The 21,777-nt window shown below is 42.3% G+C and overlaps 2 protein-coding genes across 3 annotated transcripts; both read right to left on the bottom strand.

Moving 5' to 3' along the window:
• Window positions 1-1,663: 1,663 nt before the first annotated feature.
• On the bottom strand, window positions 1,664-10,596 carry rffl (ring finger and FYVE-like domain containing E3 ubiquitin protein ligase). Its single transcript, XM_030777416.1, has 8 exons — window positions 10,352-10,596; window positions 9,604-9,680; window positions 7,014-7,205; window positions 4,786-5,184; window positions 4,431-4,502; window positions 2,329-2,539; window positions 2,085-2,108; window positions 1,664-1,850 (listed from the first exon to the last, which is right to left on the bottom strand). The coding sequence occupies exons 3-8, from the start codon at window positions 7,194-7,196 to the stop codon at window positions 1,669-1,671; spliced, it is 1,071 nt and encodes a 356-aa protein (XP_030633276.1). The 5' UTR covers window positions 7,197-7,205; window positions 9,604-9,680; window positions 10,352-10,596; the 3' UTR covers window positions 1,664-1,668.
• Window positions 10,597-11,213: 617 nt separating this feature from the next.
• eif4h (eukaryotic translation initiation factor 4h) lies at window positions 11,214-19,951 on the bottom strand. 2 transcript variants are annotated; one of them, XM_030777424.1, is made up of 8 exons: window positions 19,872-19,951; window positions 17,271-17,458; window positions 17,084-17,148; window positions 16,832-16,925; window positions 16,016-16,087; window positions 15,144-15,287; window positions 14,774-14,889; window positions 11,214-13,508 (listed from the first exon to the last, which is right to left on the bottom strand). In XM_030777424.1, the coding sequence occupies exons 1-8, from the start codon at window positions 19,934-19,936 to the stop codon at window positions 13,503-13,505; spliced, it is 750 nt and encodes a 249-aa protein (XP_030633284.1). In that variant the 5' UTR covers window positions 19,937-19,951; the 3' UTR covers window positions 11,214-13,502. The 2 variants fall into 2 exon arrangements, with proteins under 2 accessions (XP_030633284.1, XP_030633283.1); XM_030777423.1 differs by having other exon boundaries at window positions 17,271-17,461; window positions 19,872-19,948.
• Window positions 19,952-21,777: the final 1,826 nt, after the last annotated feature.

Raw genomic sequence — 21,777 nt, 5'->3', positions numbered from 1 at the left:
GTAACCAGTATAATCATTTCAAAATAAAAGGCTAAATTCCGAGTCAAGGTCTACCAAACACATGCCCATTTAGGAGCATAGGATCTCTGAGTTCTTGGAAGAGATAGGGAATGAAACAAACAGATGAAGCCAGAAGTCTGGTAGGATCACAAACTTGCACCATGTGAGAGAGTCAAACAGACTGTATTAATGCACCTTTATATGTCCAATCACCTCCTCAATACAACAAAACCACATTATTAAACATCGTTCTCGCATAAGAAAATTACCTTTGATGTGCGTTATGCATTGGACTTAAAAAAAAAAACAAAAACAAAAAAAAAAACAAACAAGATAACTATGCATTGGTTAAAACCTCCCCCATCTGCAAGGAGAAGGCAATGGTTGCATTTTTTCTTTTCCATTCATTATTTTTCTTCTTTTTTTTTTTTTTTTGAGAGCAGTTAGTACATTAATCATAATCTCTTCCATGGACACTATCTTTGTTGTTTTCACATGAGGTACGAGAGCAAAGAGTAGCCTTCCACTCGGAGTTGATACAGCAGAGAAGACATTTCAAGAGGACGCACGATTTCCAGCTCTTACAAAAGAGCGACAGCGCCTCGGAGGACAAAGGCTCACGACAAAGTCCAAAACCGATCTCCCACCGGTACGAATCCGGTTTCTTGTTTCCCTTTACGTTCAGTGTTCGTTTTTTAATGCGTCCAACCGTCAGTTCGCGATAGGAGAACGAAGTGCAAAACTCTTTCTCTGCAGCAAGGGACGCGAGGGCCGTCGGTCGAGTAGATCTCAAGTGAGTGAGTATCTGGAAGCTGAGTCGAGTGGGGCAAACAAGAGGCACTTGAAGAGCTCTTTGTGACCTGTTTCTCTCAGAGTGTCACTCGCCGCTCAGGGCCGGGAGATTAGCCCGCGTGTACGTGTGTGTGTGTGTGTGTGGGGACGTCACACCGCTCTGCTAAAAAACTCTTAACACACGGGCTGTACCGGTAGAGCAGAGGGTCGTTTGCCTGAGAGAGTTTACTCCAAAGAGCTGAAACATGTTCCACCAGTGCCACTCACACTGCCATTCAAACATCAGAATAATGTCTGCCTTTCCTAACTTAACCTGTTTCCCTTGGACCATCAGCAACAACCCTTGTTTTGTGTTTGCGCACAGGATGGAAGAAACCCCCCCCCCCCTTTAAAAAGCACACTGAAACAGTTCTTCAATCAAAGGCATTTGGTTTCATTCTGAGTTTAAAGAGAGGGGGAAAAAAATGTGGTTGAGATGACTAAGAGCTGAGCGAGGGCAGTCAAACTCACTTGTGTTTGATGAGTGCCCGATGAACACTACATAAAAACCTCATTTCAACCGTTTCTGTTCTTTCTCTTCTTTCACTACCCTAATTCACGTTCAGCAGCACAGAACGGACTCATTATCACTCTGTAAAAACACCTAGCGATTTTTTTAAAACTAAAACTAGAGCATCGGAACATTATTAAGTTGTGTCGCCTGGGTGGGTCCTAGTCTTTGGGAGATTGAGGGAACTTGAGGGAAAAAAGTCAGTTAAGGCCACGTGTGAATGTTATTTACCCCTCCCCACCCCCTCACCCCCCACACGGGGAGAGAGAGAGAGAAAGAGAAAGAGAGAAAGAGGGAGAGAGAGAGAGAGAGAGAGAGAGAAGCGTTCAGGATCTGAAGACGTGGACCGCCCGCACCACGTACTGCCTGCAGATGGGACATTCACTCATGCGCTTTCCACATTTGGTACATGTGACCATGTGGCCGCACTCCAGCAGGACACAGTCGATGGGAGAGTCCATACAGATTTTACAAAGGTTCTCCTCGGTGCCCGTCCCAGAAGGAGGATCTGGCCACGTAAAAAAACAGCAGAAGGAATTGAGAATGGAAATCCCAGTCTGTGTAACCTCACCCAGTCAACAGTGATTCACGAGACAATCATAAGATTCAGACGTCCACAATTTTTTTTTTTTTTTTTTTGCTAAATTGTCTATTCAAAGGCAAACCGGAACTAAAATACGTGTTAAATCTTTGACTAATGTACAACCTAAGCGAGTGAGATAAAAACAGATCAAAAACTCACCTATGCCGTCATTGGTGTTCGAAACTGTAAAAGAAAACCAAAAATAAATAAATAAATAAGACATGAACCCTCACACAAATAATAAAGTAGTCCACGCACACACCAGACATACAGTTTTAGACTTCAAATCTTTGGCACCACTAATTCATGAACACAACACTTATCTCCAATATCAGTAAGACCAGGTGAGAGTTAACTATGTCAGACAGACAAGGGAAAGGATCGTATGTGTTTTAGTATGTACCCAAATTCTGCAGGTTCTTTTGGTCGTTGTAGAGACGTGTAACTCTCTCCATTAACTCCCATTTCTCACAGCAGCCCTTGTAGTTGACGAAATTCCGGGCAAGGATCTCCTTCAGCTGCCGCACGCTGAGGGCCTCTATGTCCTCCACTGAGCTCAGGTCTGAGAGAGAGGCCCTGCGCCCTGGAGCCAATACCTCTTCAGAATCTGATGACTAAGAACCAAAGAGAACAAGAGTATGAGAGAGAGAGAGAGAGAGAGAAAGAGAGAGAGAGAGAAAGATAGAGAGGGAAAGAGATGCGTCAAGAGCTTAAGAACTGTGCTTTGCTGGCCTCTTAATTTGATATGTAAATAAAGCAGTTTCATAACTCACGCTGCAGATAACAGGTCTGAAAGGCAATAAAGCTGAAAGAGGAAGACTGCTGCTGATTATAGTGACTTTGCCAGTCCAAACACACTATATATCATCAACTTTAATCCTCCGACTTTTAGCGCTGTTGTGGTTAACAGGATCTTTCTGTTCAACACTTCCTCTAGCTTAAGCTCAAACCACACAGACAGATCATGAGATAAACACCATTACGCGAGTCGAAGCTGCAGTGCAGGCCAAGCACTGACACAATTCAGAAGTTCCCCCCAGTTTAGCACTGACCCAATGCCTCAGCAACTTCATTTACAGACAGAACAGAGAGAAATGCAGGACATGAACTCATGACTAGATGATATTATAGAAGACAAGAATAGAGGACAAACTCTGTGTGTGTGTGTACGCTGTCATTTCAATTAGTCAAACTATGGCATACAGACTGGGACAAAGACCTGTCACTAAACTGACAGTGTGCCACAGCCGAAGCAGCGTGATACACAGATGTGTAAAGGTCACTTCCATTCAGCCAGCTCAACATGCTGTGACCTACACCTCCCTCAGATAAAAACGATTCATCGTGATGCATCAAAAACACCAAAACAAACACACCCCCCTTCACACATCAACCGTGCTGCATAGCCTACCCCTACAAGGGACAGGGAACAAGACGTTAAATCGGTTGAATGGTTTCGGTTTTTTCCAATCCTATGAGTCAATTTCCAATTCAGTTTTTTCCAACATTTGGAACGAACACGAGGAGTGCATTTTGTGAGCTGCGGAGTTGTGAGCAAGATATGGAGTCATAGCTGACACCCCGAAAGGCAAAGTGAAAAAGGAAGAAATAGCTTGAGAGAAAAAAACAGAAGTCGGGTTTCTTCAGAGTCAACCATTCTCAAAAAAGCACTCCTATCTTCGCATCAATTACAACAGTCTATAAGCACACGAAGAGACAATATATTGCACAACGTGGGGGGGGGGGATATTTATATAGGCCAACTGTCAGACTTGACAAACATCTGTTAGTAAGTGAGCCATGGCAAGTCTGAATAACTCCAGTTAGAGAACAGTAAATTCTTACCAAAAAAAAAAAAAAAAAAATCAATCCTTCTACATCCTAAAGTGACATCTAAGGAACAAATTCTTGGTCACAGCACACAGAGAACCACTCTCAATGTTTGCTTTTCTACTTTTAGCAAGGCTACAACAGAGGCTAATCCACACCCCAAGCCAAACAACGGCATGTAATTTCCTTTATGAAAGCGGCAGCAAAGGTTAATATGCTTGTTGAACAACAAAGATTAATATGCCGTCCTCTTATTACTGAACCATATTAACCTTTGACGCGTGGGGCGTTTAAAAACCTTCTCTTAGGGAGACATTATATGCTAGGTTAGCCTCCTGCTGTCGTAGCTTTGGGCTAACTGGCATCCTTCCAGCAGACAGAAGGGGGGAGGGTATATATGCATACAAATAGCTTTTACCTGCTGGTCTGAAGTCAGGCAGGTAGGTTAGTGCATACGGCTCTAGTAGGGAACGAAAACTGAGAATAGCTGAACGGACAGACTCGGAACCTCAGGAGAAAGCGACGGAGCGGAATCGTGTTTTACACTTAGCCGCTAGTCAAGAGCCAAATGGGAAGTTTTAGCTCATGCTGCTAAAAAAAAAAAAAGTGACTTTGGATAGAGGAGGAGCGTGAAAGGAGAAGAGGAGCAGGGAGGAGGGTCGGGTCAGGTCATACCTGGGACTCCTGCTCCTCCTGCAGCTCTGTGTCGACCTCACCCTCAACAGTCTCCTCCACCACTGACAAGTTCTACAGGTCAAATGTTAACAAACCTAGGGTAAGTCACACATAGTTCTGCCTAACAGAATCCAGGGCATTCCTCTGCACACACTCACTCTTCAAAGACACAAAGTCCAGACTAATAGTAACTAATGCAAATCCACAACGACAAAGCCTGTTTAGCTAAAGAAACTAAGGACCGCTTGAACAGCAAACTAACCTTTTTTTTTTTTGAAGATGTATCAATCATCTTCCTCCAGAGCGACAGCACACAGAGCTGGATAATTTCAACAGCGGCATTTCCATTCCTTACCTGGCCATCCTCTGGTTCTTGCGTCTGAGGCGGCTGCTCTGTCATGACGTCGTTTCCTGAGGGTAGCGGGGTGGAGGCAGGCGGCGGCGGGGCAGGGGCAGGAGCAGACTCTTGCTCGGCTGAGCGCGCGTGCGGCTGGGCCGTCAGGCCCGCCTCGTCGGTGGGAGTCTGCTGGCCGAGGACCAGCTCGACCAGCTCCTCTTTCTCGCGGCACATCGTCGTGGAAACCTCATGCAGGTGCAAGTAGTCTCTCAGGTCCTTCACCTTCAGCTTCATCAACTCAGCCCGCTCAAACAGGGTGCCGTAGAAACGCTGGCACGTGTGGCACAGCCGAGGGCGAAACTCCAGCTGGGTAGAGCAACGCCCACAGAAATTCTTCTTACAGTCAAAACACACGTGCTGCAAAAAAAAAAAAAGAAGATCGAGAAATAAGATTCAAACCACAAAGAGAACGTTAATTTGTCAATGACCGAGAGAAATGCACAATATGAGAGCTATTCAGAATATCTCGAATTATCATAGCATGTTAAGTCAAGAAAACCACGATGACAGCATTGAGGGTTTCAGCCAAGTCTTTCCCAAGTCATTCCATGTTGTTCCATTGAACTTTAAGATCAGCAAAGCTAATGTTCATGACTATATGGTATTCTGAAGTGACAGGGAGTTCGAAGGAACCACCAAAAATGTGAGTAAAACTTAAACAAACAATTGGGAACATTCTCTCACACAGAAGTGTCAACAAAGTATATAACAAGCAGTACAAAAAACGTTTGTCAAACTGGCTTCAGAAAGGGCTGAAGGATCCCATACCTTCACGATAGCTCAGACAGGAATAATTCAAATACCACAGACAACCCATGACACTGACATCATGTTAGGATGTCAGCACGGACCATGAAATCTAAATAAATCTCAATAGCATTCCTCTGAGAGGTGTGTTACCCAGCACTGAGTCACTCCACATATGCAGAGAGGGACTTCTGCAGCTACAAGAGTTCAAATGAGAGTTATGTTAAAAGAACTCATGGGTAAAGTCTGGTTTACCACAGATCATGCCTGTGGGTCTTGAAACCCGATCTGTAGGTCTCTGAGCAGATACACTGCCGATAAGCCAAAAGACCAGAACCATGTTAAATATGCGTTTCGTAACAGCAAAGACGGACTAAAAGAGAGAGAGAGAGACAATGCGACTATAATCTTACAGTTACTGCCCAACAAATTAAATAACTCGCATCCGTGATTAAATATAACTCAGCTTAACATGCTTTTCAGATTAGTGTGAAACATCGGTTATACACCAATTCAAAAAAGTAAAAAAAAAAAAAAAAAAGGGCACAAGGCACAACTGCGAGGGAGAAAACGTCCAGGACTGGCGCTGAGAGAGTATTATGTAAGTAGCATGTGTAGAAATGTGACGAGCATGACGTGACAATGGCGGAATTACAGTACATCGGAGTCGCGGGACAATTAGACGTGACACCGATGCGAGACAGAACAACGACACTCGAGCTTCGGGTTACACCTCCGCCTCCCCGGCCCGGCCTAGTCTCCCGTCTCCCATAGAGAGCCGAGCGGCTCGGTCGCGTCGGCTCCGGTGAAGGTCCCACACAAAGCGAGCTGTCAGCATATCGGGGGGGGGTGGATCTGGTGAAAACGAGAGAGCGCACGCACGTCCCGCAGGCCCTCCGTCTACTCTCCCTTCCCTCGCGCGGAGATAACAATCGTGGCGTCGGATAAAAGGCGCGTAACACGTGAGAAGGTTTGAAAAGCCTGAGATGCTCTCAGAAGAACTCCGGTTTGACAGAAATTCCGACTCTCTTCGAGGCGAATTACAAGGCCCAGGCCCTGAGAATCTAGACTGCGTGGGACGTGTGTTGCTAGCCTACGTGTTACTATTAGCTGAGTGGACACAGAATATATTCCTTCTGTTTTTAGGAAAACTATGTAGTGAAACTGATGCTCTCCCACACCAAGGCTGTTGTACACCGTAAATCCAAACATCAATACTTTCAGTATGTGTCTGTAAGGTCTCATTTCCAGTGACTTTGAAACACTTCTTCGAACTGCTGCAAGCCTTCAAAACAATTCACCATTGTCTAGCGCGACAGGGATTTTGGTGTTGTTGAAAAGAGCCACTCTGAGAGGAATCTGGTATAGGATACCGGTCTCTTCTGCTCTTAAAAAAGGGAACAAACAGCAGTCTTGGAAGTGTCAAGGTTTGTTGTTACCTTCCCAGCCACAGAATCGATGCGGCCCCGGCAGGCCTTGCACATGTGCTCTGGTGCGACGGGTGACGGGTGGCTGCTGTAGCCTGAGTTGGTGTAGGCCTGACGCTGCATATTACTGCTGGTGCTGTTCTCCTCCACCGTCCCAGCGTCCAGACAGAGCCAGTTACAACACGAAGCCCACATGTTCGTCTCCTGCAGGAAAAGGAAAAAAAAAAAAAAAAGAGAGAGACTTCAGACACACTTCAGGATAGGACCACGCTTCACTGTTTTGTCCTGTGGAAAACGTTCGGTGACAGCAATGTTGCTTAAGCGACAGATAGGAAAAACACCAATCAGTTAAACTTCACGCTTCTGACAATGCATCTGTGTGACTAATAATTTGCGACAGAGAGCACAATCGTATACCAAAAACCATAGAAGAAATGTACACAAGTGGTAACAGGTTCATTGTAGCATTTATCTGCCTCAGTCTGATCACCTGGGCAGACTGTATGAAGTGGAGGCCCAAGGCTAAGGCAGTTAGGCTGGCCAATCGATGTTAGCTGTCATCAAGGAGCAGACAGCTGGCTCGAAACTACAGAAGTAGGGCTCCCATCATTAATTCAGAGCCTGTGGGCAGGCTGAGCTATGGGAGACTCGCTACAGTGCTTCTACTGGGGTGACACTCTATCCACACACACACACACACACACAGGATGCATTCTGTGGACTGTCCTTAGCCTGGCATTGTGGCATTACAGCAAATGTCTTCCACTTGATTCCCATTTCCATGTTTCTCTGTCCCAAGCTCACCCTCTGAAGATCTGATAAGAAATCAGATCACTACAGTGGTTACTGAACTGACCTGAACAAACAGCATCTTTCCGTAACTGGCATTCCATGGGACTGGCACAATAAAAAAACGACCCTTTGAGCACTTCTGGGCACGGTCCAACTTAAGGAAACACTCCTCTGTATAGTGTCTTTTCTGCTCCAAGTAGTAGAGGCAAGCAACTGCTATTACATGCTGCTAAACATTAATGCATCAATGTATCCTATCATTGGATTAATCGCAGAGAAAAAGTGTCAGTGGGACACAGCTCTGGGGTAAGACAATGTAAACCGTGATGTAAAGACCTTAAAGCAAATTATCCGTAGGCTGTCATTAAGTCTAATCTGAGCTACTACACTTAACCTAATAGCAAACATAGTGCGATATAATTATAAGTGTGGTGCCAGATTTGGGTTCATTTTGAAACTATCCAAGAAGAACACATGAAGACAGTACATGAATGCAGTCGGCCTGATGCAGGGTATGGGTTATGACAGTCCTGATCACAGTTCTTAACCACAAAGCATCATCTGAACACTCCAGCTTTGGAACAGTTACGGAATTACCACCGCGCACTTCAGCCAGCGCTAAGGGATGGAAAGAAAGAAAAAAAAAAAGAAAGGAAAGGTGGGGGAAAAACAGAGCATGTGCATGTGTCATGAGGCACACACAAGCCAAGCTAATTCAGGTGTCAAATATCAAGGAACCACGGTTATTCCCCAGGGTGCTCTATTCATGGCCTACCACAGTAACCTGTGCAAGTCAATTACACACACACACACAGCCACTGCCATGGCGACTGGACCAGATTCGCCCGGTGCCGTGGCAACAGCTGCTAAGGTTGTGCCCTGAGCGTAACAACGCAGGGAAAGATCAAGGTAAAGGAAAGTTCCAGATTCACTCATTTGTGAAAGACACCCAGAATACAAGTTTCCAAGTGAACAATGGACTCGTGTGGGACATTTCTACTAAAGGTACATGGATTTGAGTTTTAACCGTTCCTACCAAGGTTTACTCAGTAATACCAGCTTACATAAAATCTAAATTCATCAAGGTTAACATCAGTTTTGAAAACACTGGTATGGTCCCATCCCACCGATTCTACATCATTAACAACCAAAACACCCAACTTGCAGAACTGATATCACAGAATATGGACAGTTATGTGTTTATATCATATGCACATGCCACTATTTATACTCCTGTTGAACTGTGTTATGCGATAACTACAGTTCTAATTCCCCTTTCAGCAACATGCCAAAATTGAGAGCAAAGCACATTAACACTCACGTTTAACCACAGAGGCCTATTTACAAAAAACACTTTCAGTGGGCTATGTTTTATCGTTTACCTCCACAATTCAGAAACGCCATTCAGTGACTGAACAAAATGAGTTTGACAGTATCTAAAGACTTTCTTTCCTCTTGGGCCTTGCATTGTCCAGCGTCAGCAACTATTGCAGGCAGCACAAAGTCCAAAACAACAGAGGCACTCCCACAGTTCCATCTCTCCAACTGTCGTTGTATTGTCCCAACTGTGTGCACTCATATCTGTCACAACAATCCGTTAACAATCCAACAATAGCTACGCTGTGGCAGGACAACATTCAGTGGGACTGGGTAATAAGAGGGATTCAATACAGGCCTAAACCCACACATAAAATAAAACCCAGTATGAACAAACTCAGAGAGTTTTAGGTCTAACAGTTACCACGTATCTTAAAACTTTTTGATCGCTTATGTTATGGTGTAACGAAGCATCTCCTTTTCCGTTCCTTACCTTGAGGATTATCCTGTAACCGACTGTGGCGATTCTGGGGGCTAGGGGCTGGCAGGGTCACGGAGTCATGGCAAACACTATGATGGGAAACAACATTGAAAGGTAAAGTGGGTTTAGCGATCGATTGAAGCAAAGACCTCTTGATTAGAAATTCCATGATGTAGCCTTCGTGTCCACTGCAGAAGGTAGAAATGTGATACCAAGACTTCCTTGACGTATCGTAATGAATAGAGTTAGAATCACGCCTGATCTTAAAAAACGCAGACACACCAAGATTAGAGATTAATCTTTCTATGGAATCATCCCTATTGCATAACCTATTGGCTATCAACTATCGTGACACATAACAGAGATTACTGATAATGATATTCTAAATAGGCTTAATAAAACCATATCAGCTGTCACAATAAACGAGCCCTTTCAGTTGTATGTATACATGCCTAAAACCAATCAGACTACCATGTTAGTTACTTTGTGGGACATCTTAAGCGAAATAAACGTTGCTTTGTTTTCGTTTTCGTTTCCAATAACTTCTAAATTTTAGTTTTGCTTGAGTAATAAACTACCACACAAGGTCAATGGCGAATTGAAACTCGCAAACATTAGTTATTACTTGAACAAATAAAACTTTAAAACTTGGTCAGTTCAAGATTAGTTTTGAACAACAGTATTTATCTAGAGTTACAATATAATTTCAAACAAAAGCCTCGTCGAATACATTTTTCACTTCAATTATATGAGACTTTACCTTTTACTATCCGTGTCGAGGCGGTCCAGAAACAATGTTCAACCCCAATGCAGCTCACGTAAGTTGTGGTGTTGTGTGTTCAAAAGTTTTCCAGTTCCTTGTTGTCTACTTTTAAACGTAAACAGGAAGGATAAAGCCAGTGCATATCTTTTAATATATACGTCTACACCATGATCCCATAAATATTCCGCTGTTGATAGTCTTCCCTTCACTTAGTTTTACATTTTCAATGTGAGGTTCTCCTTGGTTTCCAACGTTCACAACTCGGCTGTTACTTGCAAAGGTAGCTGGCTCTAACGGGTGCGCGCACGTAGCATTTAAATCGTCGTAACGTCTGACACACGCACGTTTCAAGGATAACACGCAAGAAAATAGCGACCTCTGCTGGATATTCAATAAGCTACCGTCTATAAGGTAATACGGAGCAATACGAAAGGTAACAGCTGTACAGTTGCCTTGCAATAATTATTAACCAACGTGCATGTAGTATCCACCTGTGGCTCCTGGTGGCTTGGCAAATGTGCATTTATTTATTTATTTATTTAAGAAACAGGATCTCACACTCACTTACAAACCTATCCAGTCCAGTCAGACTTGATGTACAACCCAGATTCCAAAGGGCCTTCATAAACAGCCCTGGGTGAACATGGGCTAGATTTGCCTAAGACTACTTCTCATCATTCATAAACTAAATAACTCAATAAATCAATAAAGTGTGAGATGGACAAATCTCACTTTGGCAAAAGGGGTGGTTGAGTGAAATGTATAAGATGTTTATTTGTGACAATGGCACTGAATTTTGAGCAAATATTTATTGACAAACATGATGTGGCCAACAACTGTTAAGACTTAAAAGTTTCTATTTAACAAGACTGTATTTGTAGAGGGACTAAATGTGAGAGAAGTACAATATACAATGTCATGCTAGAAAGAAAAATGAAGCATCATCGCTTAAACTGCAACCAAAAAAAATATATAATTTTGTGTCCTTTTCGTTTTTAAAGAGATCATTCATAAATAACAGAGCTTCAATGTCTCACCCATCCCCATCAACCGATAATATGATCTTTTCAGAACAGCATATGAATTTTTTTTTTTTTTTTGTAGTTTAGAAAAAACAAACACTCTAAAGCAAAACCTTCAGTTCACTCTTATACTGACACAATCGATTATACACACACACACACTCTCTCTCTCTCTGGGCAGCACACAGTCAATGCATGTCTTTGACTTCTGAGCATTTTACACATTATACTGTCACTGACAAAAACAAAAACAAAAACAAAAAAACTACTGTGCACCGAGTACATGTTCTGCATTTTAGTCATCGTATGAGGATTATTTTCCTTATGGGTTTGTTGTGTTTTAAGTAAACTGCTCATCTAAGAAAAGAAATCTTATTGTGTACCAAAACCCCTTCTGTATGCTCATACTGACGCATTCAGTCCTTGAGTTCTGAGTATCATTCAGTAAAATTTACTCATTTGTTCTTCAGGCCAGGAGAGAATAGGTGAACAAACGTATTACTGTTAATAAACATTTAAGTACTAACAAATCAGTTTTACAAATTCTTTCTATACTATTCAACACATGACTCAGACTTATTATAAAATTTCAAAATTGAGAAAGAATGTATGACATTTGCTCCAAGGCAAAGAAAGCATCCAATTCTAAACTTGTGTCAGTAAAATGAAAGATCCAGAAACATCAAAACGACTGAAATGGTACCAAATATCAAAGATGGGCAATCACATCATTCAGGGACAAACCAAGAGACATTCTAGAAAATTCTGTCTCGTGCCTGCTCAAATGAATAAGGTGTTTTAAAACTAGTTTTCTTCATCCAGGGACTTTGGGTGACGTACAAAAAAAAAAAAAAAAAGAGAGAGAATTAAGAAATATTTATCAAGTGTGTTTCCCTTTCCTATTACATACATGGTAACGTTTTACGTGGACAGGTATATAATCTTGTTTTTGCTCCCACTCCATCCCCATTTAAACACATTCATCTGAAACACTGTAAGAGGATACATTTTATTGCCATAAACAGTGTAGGAAAAAGAAAAAGAAAAACAAAAGAATAAAAACAGCCTTTCTCTCTATAGTACAGTAAGAAAAAGGTTCCACTTTCTCCATTTCATGTCCAGTAAATAAAATGATTGCAATGCACAGGATTTCCCAGGAGAACTCTACACTTTGATCTAATAGGAGACATGACTACAGCGCCTGGTGACCGCTTGGCTGGGTATGTGAAAGCAAGTGGTGTTTTTGTTCAATATGCTTCCTAGGTAAATGTATTACACCGGACTGTATTAAGAGTGATTTATAATTCTGTATGCCTTTTTTTTTTTTTTTAATTCATTTTACAACGAAATACATTACCATGAAGTAGTGGAGGCTGACCCCTGTCAGACTATGGTTGCAGTAGATATTCATGTTCATGATTCAAATCCTACATGTGTTCACATTGCTCTTCTAAATGAACTGAGATTGTGTCGCATTATTGAAGAAAGCATCTCCTTGTTTGGATTAAACAGACTGGATCAAAAATCTTTCAAAATTAGGATGAATTAGGCCTTGAATTACACAAAAAGAGAAACCAACATTCACACTCAACGTGGCATTGAAATCATTTAATTTTTAAGACAGTGGAATTTTATGAGGTTGAAAGGACTTTCATTTTACAAATAGGGAAAAAACTTTAGGAAGGAAAGGAAAAAAAAAACTATAAAAAGACACTGCAGGTCACTTTCTACTCCTGCATATCTAGAAATTCAAAGAGGTTGCTTTAAACTCGAAAAAGATGCCTTGGGAAAAGGATGGAGGAAAAAAGTTACACATCATGAGATCCTTACCCAAAGGCAACAGAATCAAACCGAAGCCACTGTCCTTATGTTTAGGTCTGCGGGAGGTTCACTCTGAGAGGACTAAGCAGGGATGGGCAAAGCACATACCACGCCCACTTTTTTTCCAGAGGTTCTGGCTCCAACTGCTCTAAAGCCAATCAGAGGCTGAGCCATTTTGGATTAGCATATAATTGGGAGGAGCCCGGCACCTTTATTTTCTTAGGGAGTCTTTGAAAGATTTTTTTGGTGGACAAAGCCCGTAGATCCAGTCTAGCCTTCCAGAATAATGCAGCCACACGGATATATTAATTCTTTAGAGAACGGAAACAGAACAAACAACAAAACAGAATGGTTAGACAGGTTCCGCTCTAAGTGTGAAATAATACACTTGGCATTTCCCACTGGAAGAGAATGGTCAGATTACATAACAAGAACCTAACCACGGCTTAGACTATCAGGAGATTTCAGTAGATTGTTACAGGGAACTCATATCTCTAAAAAATTATGCTGTTTTAAGTACAGTGTGACTGAAGTAGCATTTGCTTCCATATGCCAATTTAAAATCTGATACAATTAGGGCTAAAGGCAAAATAAAAGCACAACATTGAGGGTGTCAGCGTGCATGTGTCTGTGCGTTTCTGGGCGTGTGTATCTATTTGTGGTACCCAGATACTTCTGATCCTTCAGACAGGTGAGGTTTCCTACACTGAATATATGGGACTTGCAAAATACGTTCTATCAAAAACATCAAAAATACACCAAGTTCTGAGAAGGAATCTATTATTACCCTGAAACAAAAAAAAAATTATTTAGAAATGCAAGAAAGGTTTAACTGCAATGGCAAACACTGCAATACTGTTTAATAAAGAATCTCTGTATGGATTGAGTGAAATGCATGAAAATGCCTAGCCTGGTCCACTTGTATGTATGGAGGCTATACCGAACTGAATCCAAGCTCAAACTCACATTATTTCTGACACACACAGTAAAGGGGTTCAACTTGAGCAGTATGTTTACGTTCAACAACTTTAAAAAAAAAAAAAAAAAATCAATTTAAAATTGACACAATTTGGGATTCCATTTAAGAGAGCAGCCCAAACAAACCTTCTCTGACTCACAATGAACATGAATGAACCCTCCCCTGACAGAACTACAGTAAAAAGCAGGCACTAAGTACAGGGAAGCAGAGGTGGATGTAAAAACCAATTGTTAAACAGTTTGACATGCATTCATGAGCTGCTCATTTGTGTGTCTGTGTGTGTGTGTGTGTATGTGTGTGTGTGTCTGTGTATGTGTGTGTGCGCAAGTTTATCATGTGTGTTCATCAATTTTTTTTTTTTTCCTTCTTGAATAAATATTTCACTTGAACTGAATTCAGAAGAAGGGGGTCTCCGTTCATCTCTTAACAGGTAGGAATGATGACAGAGGCCTTTTTTTTTTTCGTTTCATTTTCCCACTGGCATGATACGTTTTGTCGTTCCCATCCCTTGGCCCCCCCCCCCCCCTTCCCTCCCTCCATCCGCCTCAATGCACTGAGGCAGGCTGCAGTCTCTTAGTGTTTGTCTTTGGATATTACCTCCTCCCTGGGCTTGGCACCCCCAAAAATGGCCGAGTTGGGGTTAGCCACTTGGTTTAGAGGTTCGTTGACCGTACGAGGCTTCAACTGTAGCCTTGGTCTCTGTGCTCTTTCCTCTGAAAACGAGAGAATGAAAACACCATTAACGCAATGGCCACGCACATGAAAATAACAACTCCACTCTTTGTGCAGCGAACGGGGCAAATGTCTTACTCACTCTGTCAATCACAAACTTGTTTTAAAGCCTGATATTAATTATTCTGTCAACTAGGATTATTCCATTTTTTTGAGGTAATGTCAGTGAATTCCACGACATTCTAACTAAAGTAAGATTTTCTAGTGGTTGGCAGGCAGGAAGAAACTCTGATACCTTCAGAGGGTTCTCTGAAGTCTGTCTGGCCTCCACGTGGTGGAGGTCCATCCCTGTAGCGCCCCATTCCTCCGCCCCCCCTCCTGTCACCAGGACGACCGCCACCTCGACTCCTCCCACCCATGAAGTCATCATCTCTATATCCTAAGAGAAAGTAAAGGAATAAGGCAGACACAACTTAGAATACAGGCAGATCGTTTTTCCCTGGCTTCCCCAAAACTGGTTGCAGCTGTCTAAAAAAAAACACTGATCTAAGATAGGGTTTCACACCCTAAAAGCCTCGAATAAGATTCAGTGAGATGGCATCATCGCATACAGTGTAACTTTCTGTCACAGCAATAACAACAGAAGCACTGGGAAGTGACCAAAATGGCTGACTTAGTGAAGTTTCAGGGTTTTTTGGGGTTTTTTTTTGTCGTTTGGAAGCTGTTCTGTTATATACGATTACACCACCACAATAAATCTCTCCTTTAACATGCTGAGCCATCAGGGTGCCTCTATCTCAGACTAGTGTTAATTAGCAGCTTCTCTCTACAGACAGTTTCCAAACCAGCAGAGATACTCCTGTAAAATATGGTTTATGAGAATGAGATGGAGTCTCCGTGGGATTATGGAGATGTTTAAAAAAAAAAAAAAAAAAGAAAAAAAAGATGCTTTTGGGGAAAAGTATCAGGGTGGGGAAAAAAAAATCACAACTTCAGGGAAAATCCTATTACTCGTTAGACTCATTCAGCAGACATCTATGTCTTGCAGATAATAATTTCTTGCCAAGCATTTCTTCTAAGCTGCAGGCTACCAATCATAAAACTATGACACTAGGGGTCGGATTGTCTTGCCCGGTTCCCTTTCTGGTTTTGCACCGCTAACCGCACCTCCTCCAGAGTGGTCGAAGTCGTCTCTGGAATCTCGTCCCCCTCCTCTGGGACCGCGTGAGCCACCACGGCCTGAAAGGGACAGGGGTCCTCAGTTTAAATTTTTTAAAAAAAGGGTGTGTAGTTTGGGCCGGTGGCGGAAGAGCGCCACCTGCAGGGCGGCCCTGGTTAGCCAGCACCTTGTCCTGCCAATCCCCCTGTTAGTATAACTGTATGAGAGCGGGAGCCAGGTTGACACACCACAGACCCTCTCTCTGGCTGACAGACATTTTGTTAGGCAGAATGAGAGAGAGAGAGAGTATATAGTAGTAGAAGAGATTAGAAAGTGCTATACTGACAGGAAGGGGGGGGAGGGGGGAAACAGAAGAGTGAGGAAAAGCAATGATATGAAAGGGTAGGGGATGACAGATGAATAAACGAACAGCAATCTACTCAAACCCAAGTGATGTCTGCTTATAAATAAACATTAGAGGTAAACAAGCTAAACAATGCGCATTAAGTTACAGCACAATACAAAAAAAAAAAAAAAATCAGCGAGAAAACAAGCTTCCCCTTATTATTCTCACCACTATCCCACAGTACTAATGACACTTTGGATTTGAGTAGACGTGATCCAAACTTTAAATAGATTCTGTTCACAGTTAAGGTTTAAACAGTGGCAATAACGGGCCAAACAAAGAAATACACAAACAGGGTAGAGAAACTGTAAAATAATTTCACAACACAGTGCAAATCAATGATTTTCTTCTCTAAGCACCGGCCATCAAAATATACGAACACGGGAAGACATGTTTTAACGCGGCGCGTTAACGATACCTCTGTCGTCTTTTCGGAAACCAAACCCTCCGCCTCCTCGCTCTTGTCTTCGTCCCTCAGCGATGTCCACCCTCAACGATCGATCCCCAAGGAGCTGCGGAGAACGGGCACAAACGGGGGGGGGGGGGGGGGGGGGGTCTCCTTGTTAGAGGTTCTAACATTCAGCAAAACCTAATCAACACATCCCGTTCTCCGGGCAAGGCGAAAGTTACGCAAACAGACGCGAAAGGCGGAATTCCAAATTCTACTCACAGCACCGTCGTACGTCAACGCTTCTTTCAGAGATTCCAAGTCGTCAAACTCTACGTAACAGAAACCTGAAGGGGAAACGAAATCGGAAAAAAAGACAGACAGAACAAAGCGGGGTGAGCCCTCGGACATTTTTCCTTTGCCCCGGAACTGAGAAGGAAAGAAAGAGAGAGAGGCTTCGGTCACTCACCTTTAAACTTGTCTGTCTCTTTGTCTCTGACTAGTCGAACACTCCTGAGGTTAAGGTCTTTGAAAATGGCATCTATATCGCCCTGCACTGTGTTGAAAGGCAGGTTCCCAACATATGCTGTGTATGGGGGCTCTGTGGGCAGCTCCTTCTGCTTACGGGGTCCGCCTGGGCCGCCACCACCTCGGGGTCTTCTGACCGAAAAACAAAACCTTCGTTAGAGAGTGTTCTGCTGCAAGTTTAGCCCCATCACCTCAGCTTGACGCACTATTTCTTATCTAATTCGAAGATTCTAGAAGGGTCTGTTGATTCTCATAAATAAAGAATGTAGATATCAGACAGTTTGTTGGAACTGTAAAATTTATGTCATGTTAATGTGTAAAACTGAGTCTGCAGTATGTTGCAGAGTCAGTCCTGAATATGATTTGAGTAAAAGCCTTGCAAGATATTGGCGTTGACATTAATCAAAATAAACAAACATTCACTTGTTATAAGACCAATATTAGGTTCATCCTAACATTGCTGACACATACATCATTGCAGTGTAAGACAAGTGGGGCATTATACATAGGGAACAGTAAAATCATACAAAATCCATTCAGCTGTGACAACTGAACACAATGTCAATGCAATCCAGCCTTGGTGCTCAAGACCCTCAGTATCCTAACGCAGCCTATCACTTCATCCAACGCGTTAAGCCTTTAAACCTTAACCTTGACGAGCCCATTTAGACTGAGAAATGATGACCAAACTGCAAGCAAGAGGACTGTTCTCTCACACAGCACTCCAAAGTGCCTTGTTCTTCCTCTGACACAGTCCAGTTAAACCACACACCACAGAGACAACATTCAGTCTCCGCTATTGTTCAAGTAACAGCTCCGTATGTCAGTACATAATCTTAGACCTTCACTGTTGATTTTTTTTGTTTGTTGTTTGTTGTTGTTGTTTTTGTTTTGGACTGCATCAAGGGGAGGGTGAGGCTATAAATTCTTCAGACTTGTGGGGACAGCTACCCAAAACAAAAATAGACATTTTGTACATGACCAGAAATCCTAATAAGGTAAAGACACCGCGCAAGCGCTAGCCGAGAAAAAAAAAAAAAAATTTACATAAGACATGGTAGGATCTTTTGAACAATTTTAGATGGCTCATTTGCATTCAGTCTTGGGGGAGGATGGGGAGCAGGCTGTGATCTCAAGTCAAGTAGACAGTGAGCAAAAGTGCAAATGTGGTCCAGGATGCCATACACATTCCTGTGGTGTCAAAGTAAAAAGAAGCAGAGTGAAGATCCTCGAACCGTCACTCACTGGCACCTGAGACCAGCAGATAAGATGACGCCTGGCTCTCTCTCTCTCATGTAGGGCAAAAACACATCTGCAAACTGCACCCCTTTGCTTAGTGCTGTAAACCACCGGCCCCAAAAAGTAGTAGTCATTTCATTCCGGTGGAGAGGTTAAATATGGGGCCAATGTTACCTGATGAGGAGGACACCAAAACCTAAGTCGAAAAGTGACGTTATATCGATGCAAACAATATCAACACACATTGTCCAGTGGCTTAACCTGGGTAGTAACAAGATTCTAAGAGCCTGATTTGAGATGTGAAGCAAATAACAGTCATAACAGCTTACTTACAGAGATACGCCAAAATCATGATGTGTTTATGTAAAAAATCCCTGTATATTATGATGAGAAATATGATAACGAGATATGCGATAATGTGTCATTCTATAACGATACTAAGTGATAGAGTACGATTCCCTATTTTGTAATACATTTTACGATTGATGCAATCTAACTGTTATAAGTAAATGTTGACATGATATGAGGGCAACGTAGCTGAATTAGCCTATTCTTCAGCTGCACATCTCTCATACTGACAACGACACGAGAGAAGAGACTCCATGTGAGCAGACAGTCAGGTCCACAAGAACCGGTCCATGTCCGCTCTCTTGTGTATATTTGAACGGCAACAGCAGGGTGCGAGAGAAATGGAATGACACAGAATATGGCCCAGTAGCCTGGCCGTGCAGACCTCTTCTAGGTTGCGGTGCGTTTGCAACAATTAGCTTGCATGTAGCTAAGCTAATGTTAGACTTGAGTGATGATCAGAGCACATGCAACCTCAAATGTTTACAAACACTGTAGACGGAAACATTGGTTTTCATAAATGTCGACAATATTCCCGCAGTAGTCGGATCGCTGACTGTGCCACAACATGCAACCATGTGGACAGCTTTTTTCTTGAGACCCTGGCGCCAAGTGCCTTGCTGGCAAGAATCGCATAACCTAATCGTCGATCTATTCAATGCTATGATTTTAGGAAGAAACAAAACAAGCTGTAAAACCGAATCGATCGAGAGATTCAGAAGATAATTCTGCACATCTGCAAGCGCGTCTAAGCCTCGCTCTGTCTTTGCTTGTCTAAGCGCTCTTCCATTCATCATAGCGGGCGCGTGCTGCTACCGACCCCGGTCATGTATGCGTAGGCCTACCTCCATTTCAGATGCAGCACAAAACGTTATAAATGAGCAGCGTCAGTCTCCATCTTTCCCCGTGCTTTCAATTACCCTCCCTTCTCTCAGTCCAACAAGTATTTTCTTACCCTCGTCCTCCACCAAAGCTCCCGTAAGCCCGATCCCGGTCATCGTAGTTATCGTAATCCGCCATTGCAGTGATTGCTGTCCAGAGAAAGCGAGCCTGTAGCCTAAGGACCTCCAATATACTGGTATAGGATTTAGGTGTCCTCACACTGCCTGTGTGTAAAGTTCGCGTAGTAGCATATAGGCATATCGATGCTAATCACATAAGACCAAAACCATAGCGATGTGTTCAAAGTACCGGTCAAAGAGGATGACCGCATCAGTGTAAGAGTTAGTTGAACAGCTGAAGAATGCTTTTGGACATATGTCACAGCTGATTTGGGAAGAGCTGGTGACAGGCTCTAAGGTGAAAAAAGTTCTAGTGAATCAAGTGTACAGACAGGGCGGACTTGTAGTTTCTTTCAAACTCAACGTTTTGCATTTTCCCCCCCAAAACTGGTCACTAACATTATATAACTGAACGTTTTGAACAAATTATATTCCAAGAACTGCCAAATGGTAAGGATTAAACTGAATGGCAATGCGTAATCAAGGTGGAGGTTGTAGATTGCTTACCTACCCCAGCATGAGCGTCAAAGGCCATTTTCTACAAGGATGAGATGGAGCGTGACTGCTGCTGGATAGTCATAGTATTTGTATCCTTCACTCTTAGTGGGGTAAGAGAATTCGTTGAAATATTCACCTGGACCTGTTTAGACGTATGTCCCACTGGACTTTATCAACATTATAAGACAATTAGTTTAGGGAAAGTCCATTTTTAAGAAATCTGCCTTGATTTTAAGTCTGAGATTGCAAGTCAAGTTGTGATTGAGAAGTAATATGATCTTGCATAAAACTTTGATCAAATCTTGCGTGTGTATGTTTATTTCATTAACATACAGTCAGGGTTGTAGATTCATTTCAGAGTTTGTAGAATGATCTAGGGAACACAGGTGAAGAGTTGAAAAAATGTGTAGCTCTCCTCATTAAACAATAAGGTCTCAGAAGCAGTGAGAGAAATATATCTACCAAGCAAACTTTGTAAAAACAGGTGAAATAGGTTTTTTAAATATGCTTTGGACATTTTATCTTTCATTGCTATATTAAAGTATCCCAGTACCATTAGCAGCAGCAGCAGATAACTGGCATCAACAGCAGACAGTTACACAGTAGGCTACCAAGGCTGAAGGCATCATGAGCTGAACGACTGGAAATTATTGCATTGTTTGCTGCATACTGAGTACTGTGAAGATTATTATGACATAGGACCAATAATTGTCACTTACCGATCATGTGTCTTCAGTGCACTGCTGTGTGCTATGAGTTCATGTGTCTCATCTTAAAGAAGCACCACCACAATCACTGCACGTTTGCATAAACTCAGATTTTTTCTGACGATACTTATCATAGATAATTAGACCTATTGAGGTCTGTTACCATGAAAAAAACCATACTGCAACGTCAAGGTTTTTATCCGCCAGAAACTCAACAATGTAACCAAACTCAATAAATTATCTATCAGCTTTATAATGACTGAGCCTTTGGTCTTCAGTTTAGTCTTGATGTTTAGATTTGTTTTAACAATCCGTCCTTAATGCATCGTAGAAAATGGCAGTGTCAGTTACTATGATCACATTAAATTTACTGTAGGCCTAACATCGCCTGTGGTAGAAATATCGCATTATGGTAACAATACTACAAAATACACGATACAGTTTCACCATACATGTTGTCATGTTTGTTGTAGTGTACTATAGTATAATAACTATAGTGTAGTATATAGTACAGTAAAATAGCTATAGTACAGTGCAAAAACACTACAGTATTTACTATAGTAAAATGGAGGGTATACCACAGTTTATTTACTATAGTATTGAATAATATTTTTTCATATGAGGGGAGAGATCTAAAACATGCAGGACTAGGGGT

The sequence above is a fragment of the Chanos chanos genome, chromosome 6 (genome assembly GCF_902362185.1).
Source record: "Chanos chanos chromosome 6, fChaCha1.1, whole genome shotgun sequence".
Taxonomy (NCBI): domain Eukaryota; kingdom Metazoa; phylum Chordata; class Actinopteri; order Gonorynchiformes; family Chanidae; genus Chanos; species Chanos chanos.
This window is presented reverse-complemented; position numbering and strand designations above follow the sequence as displayed.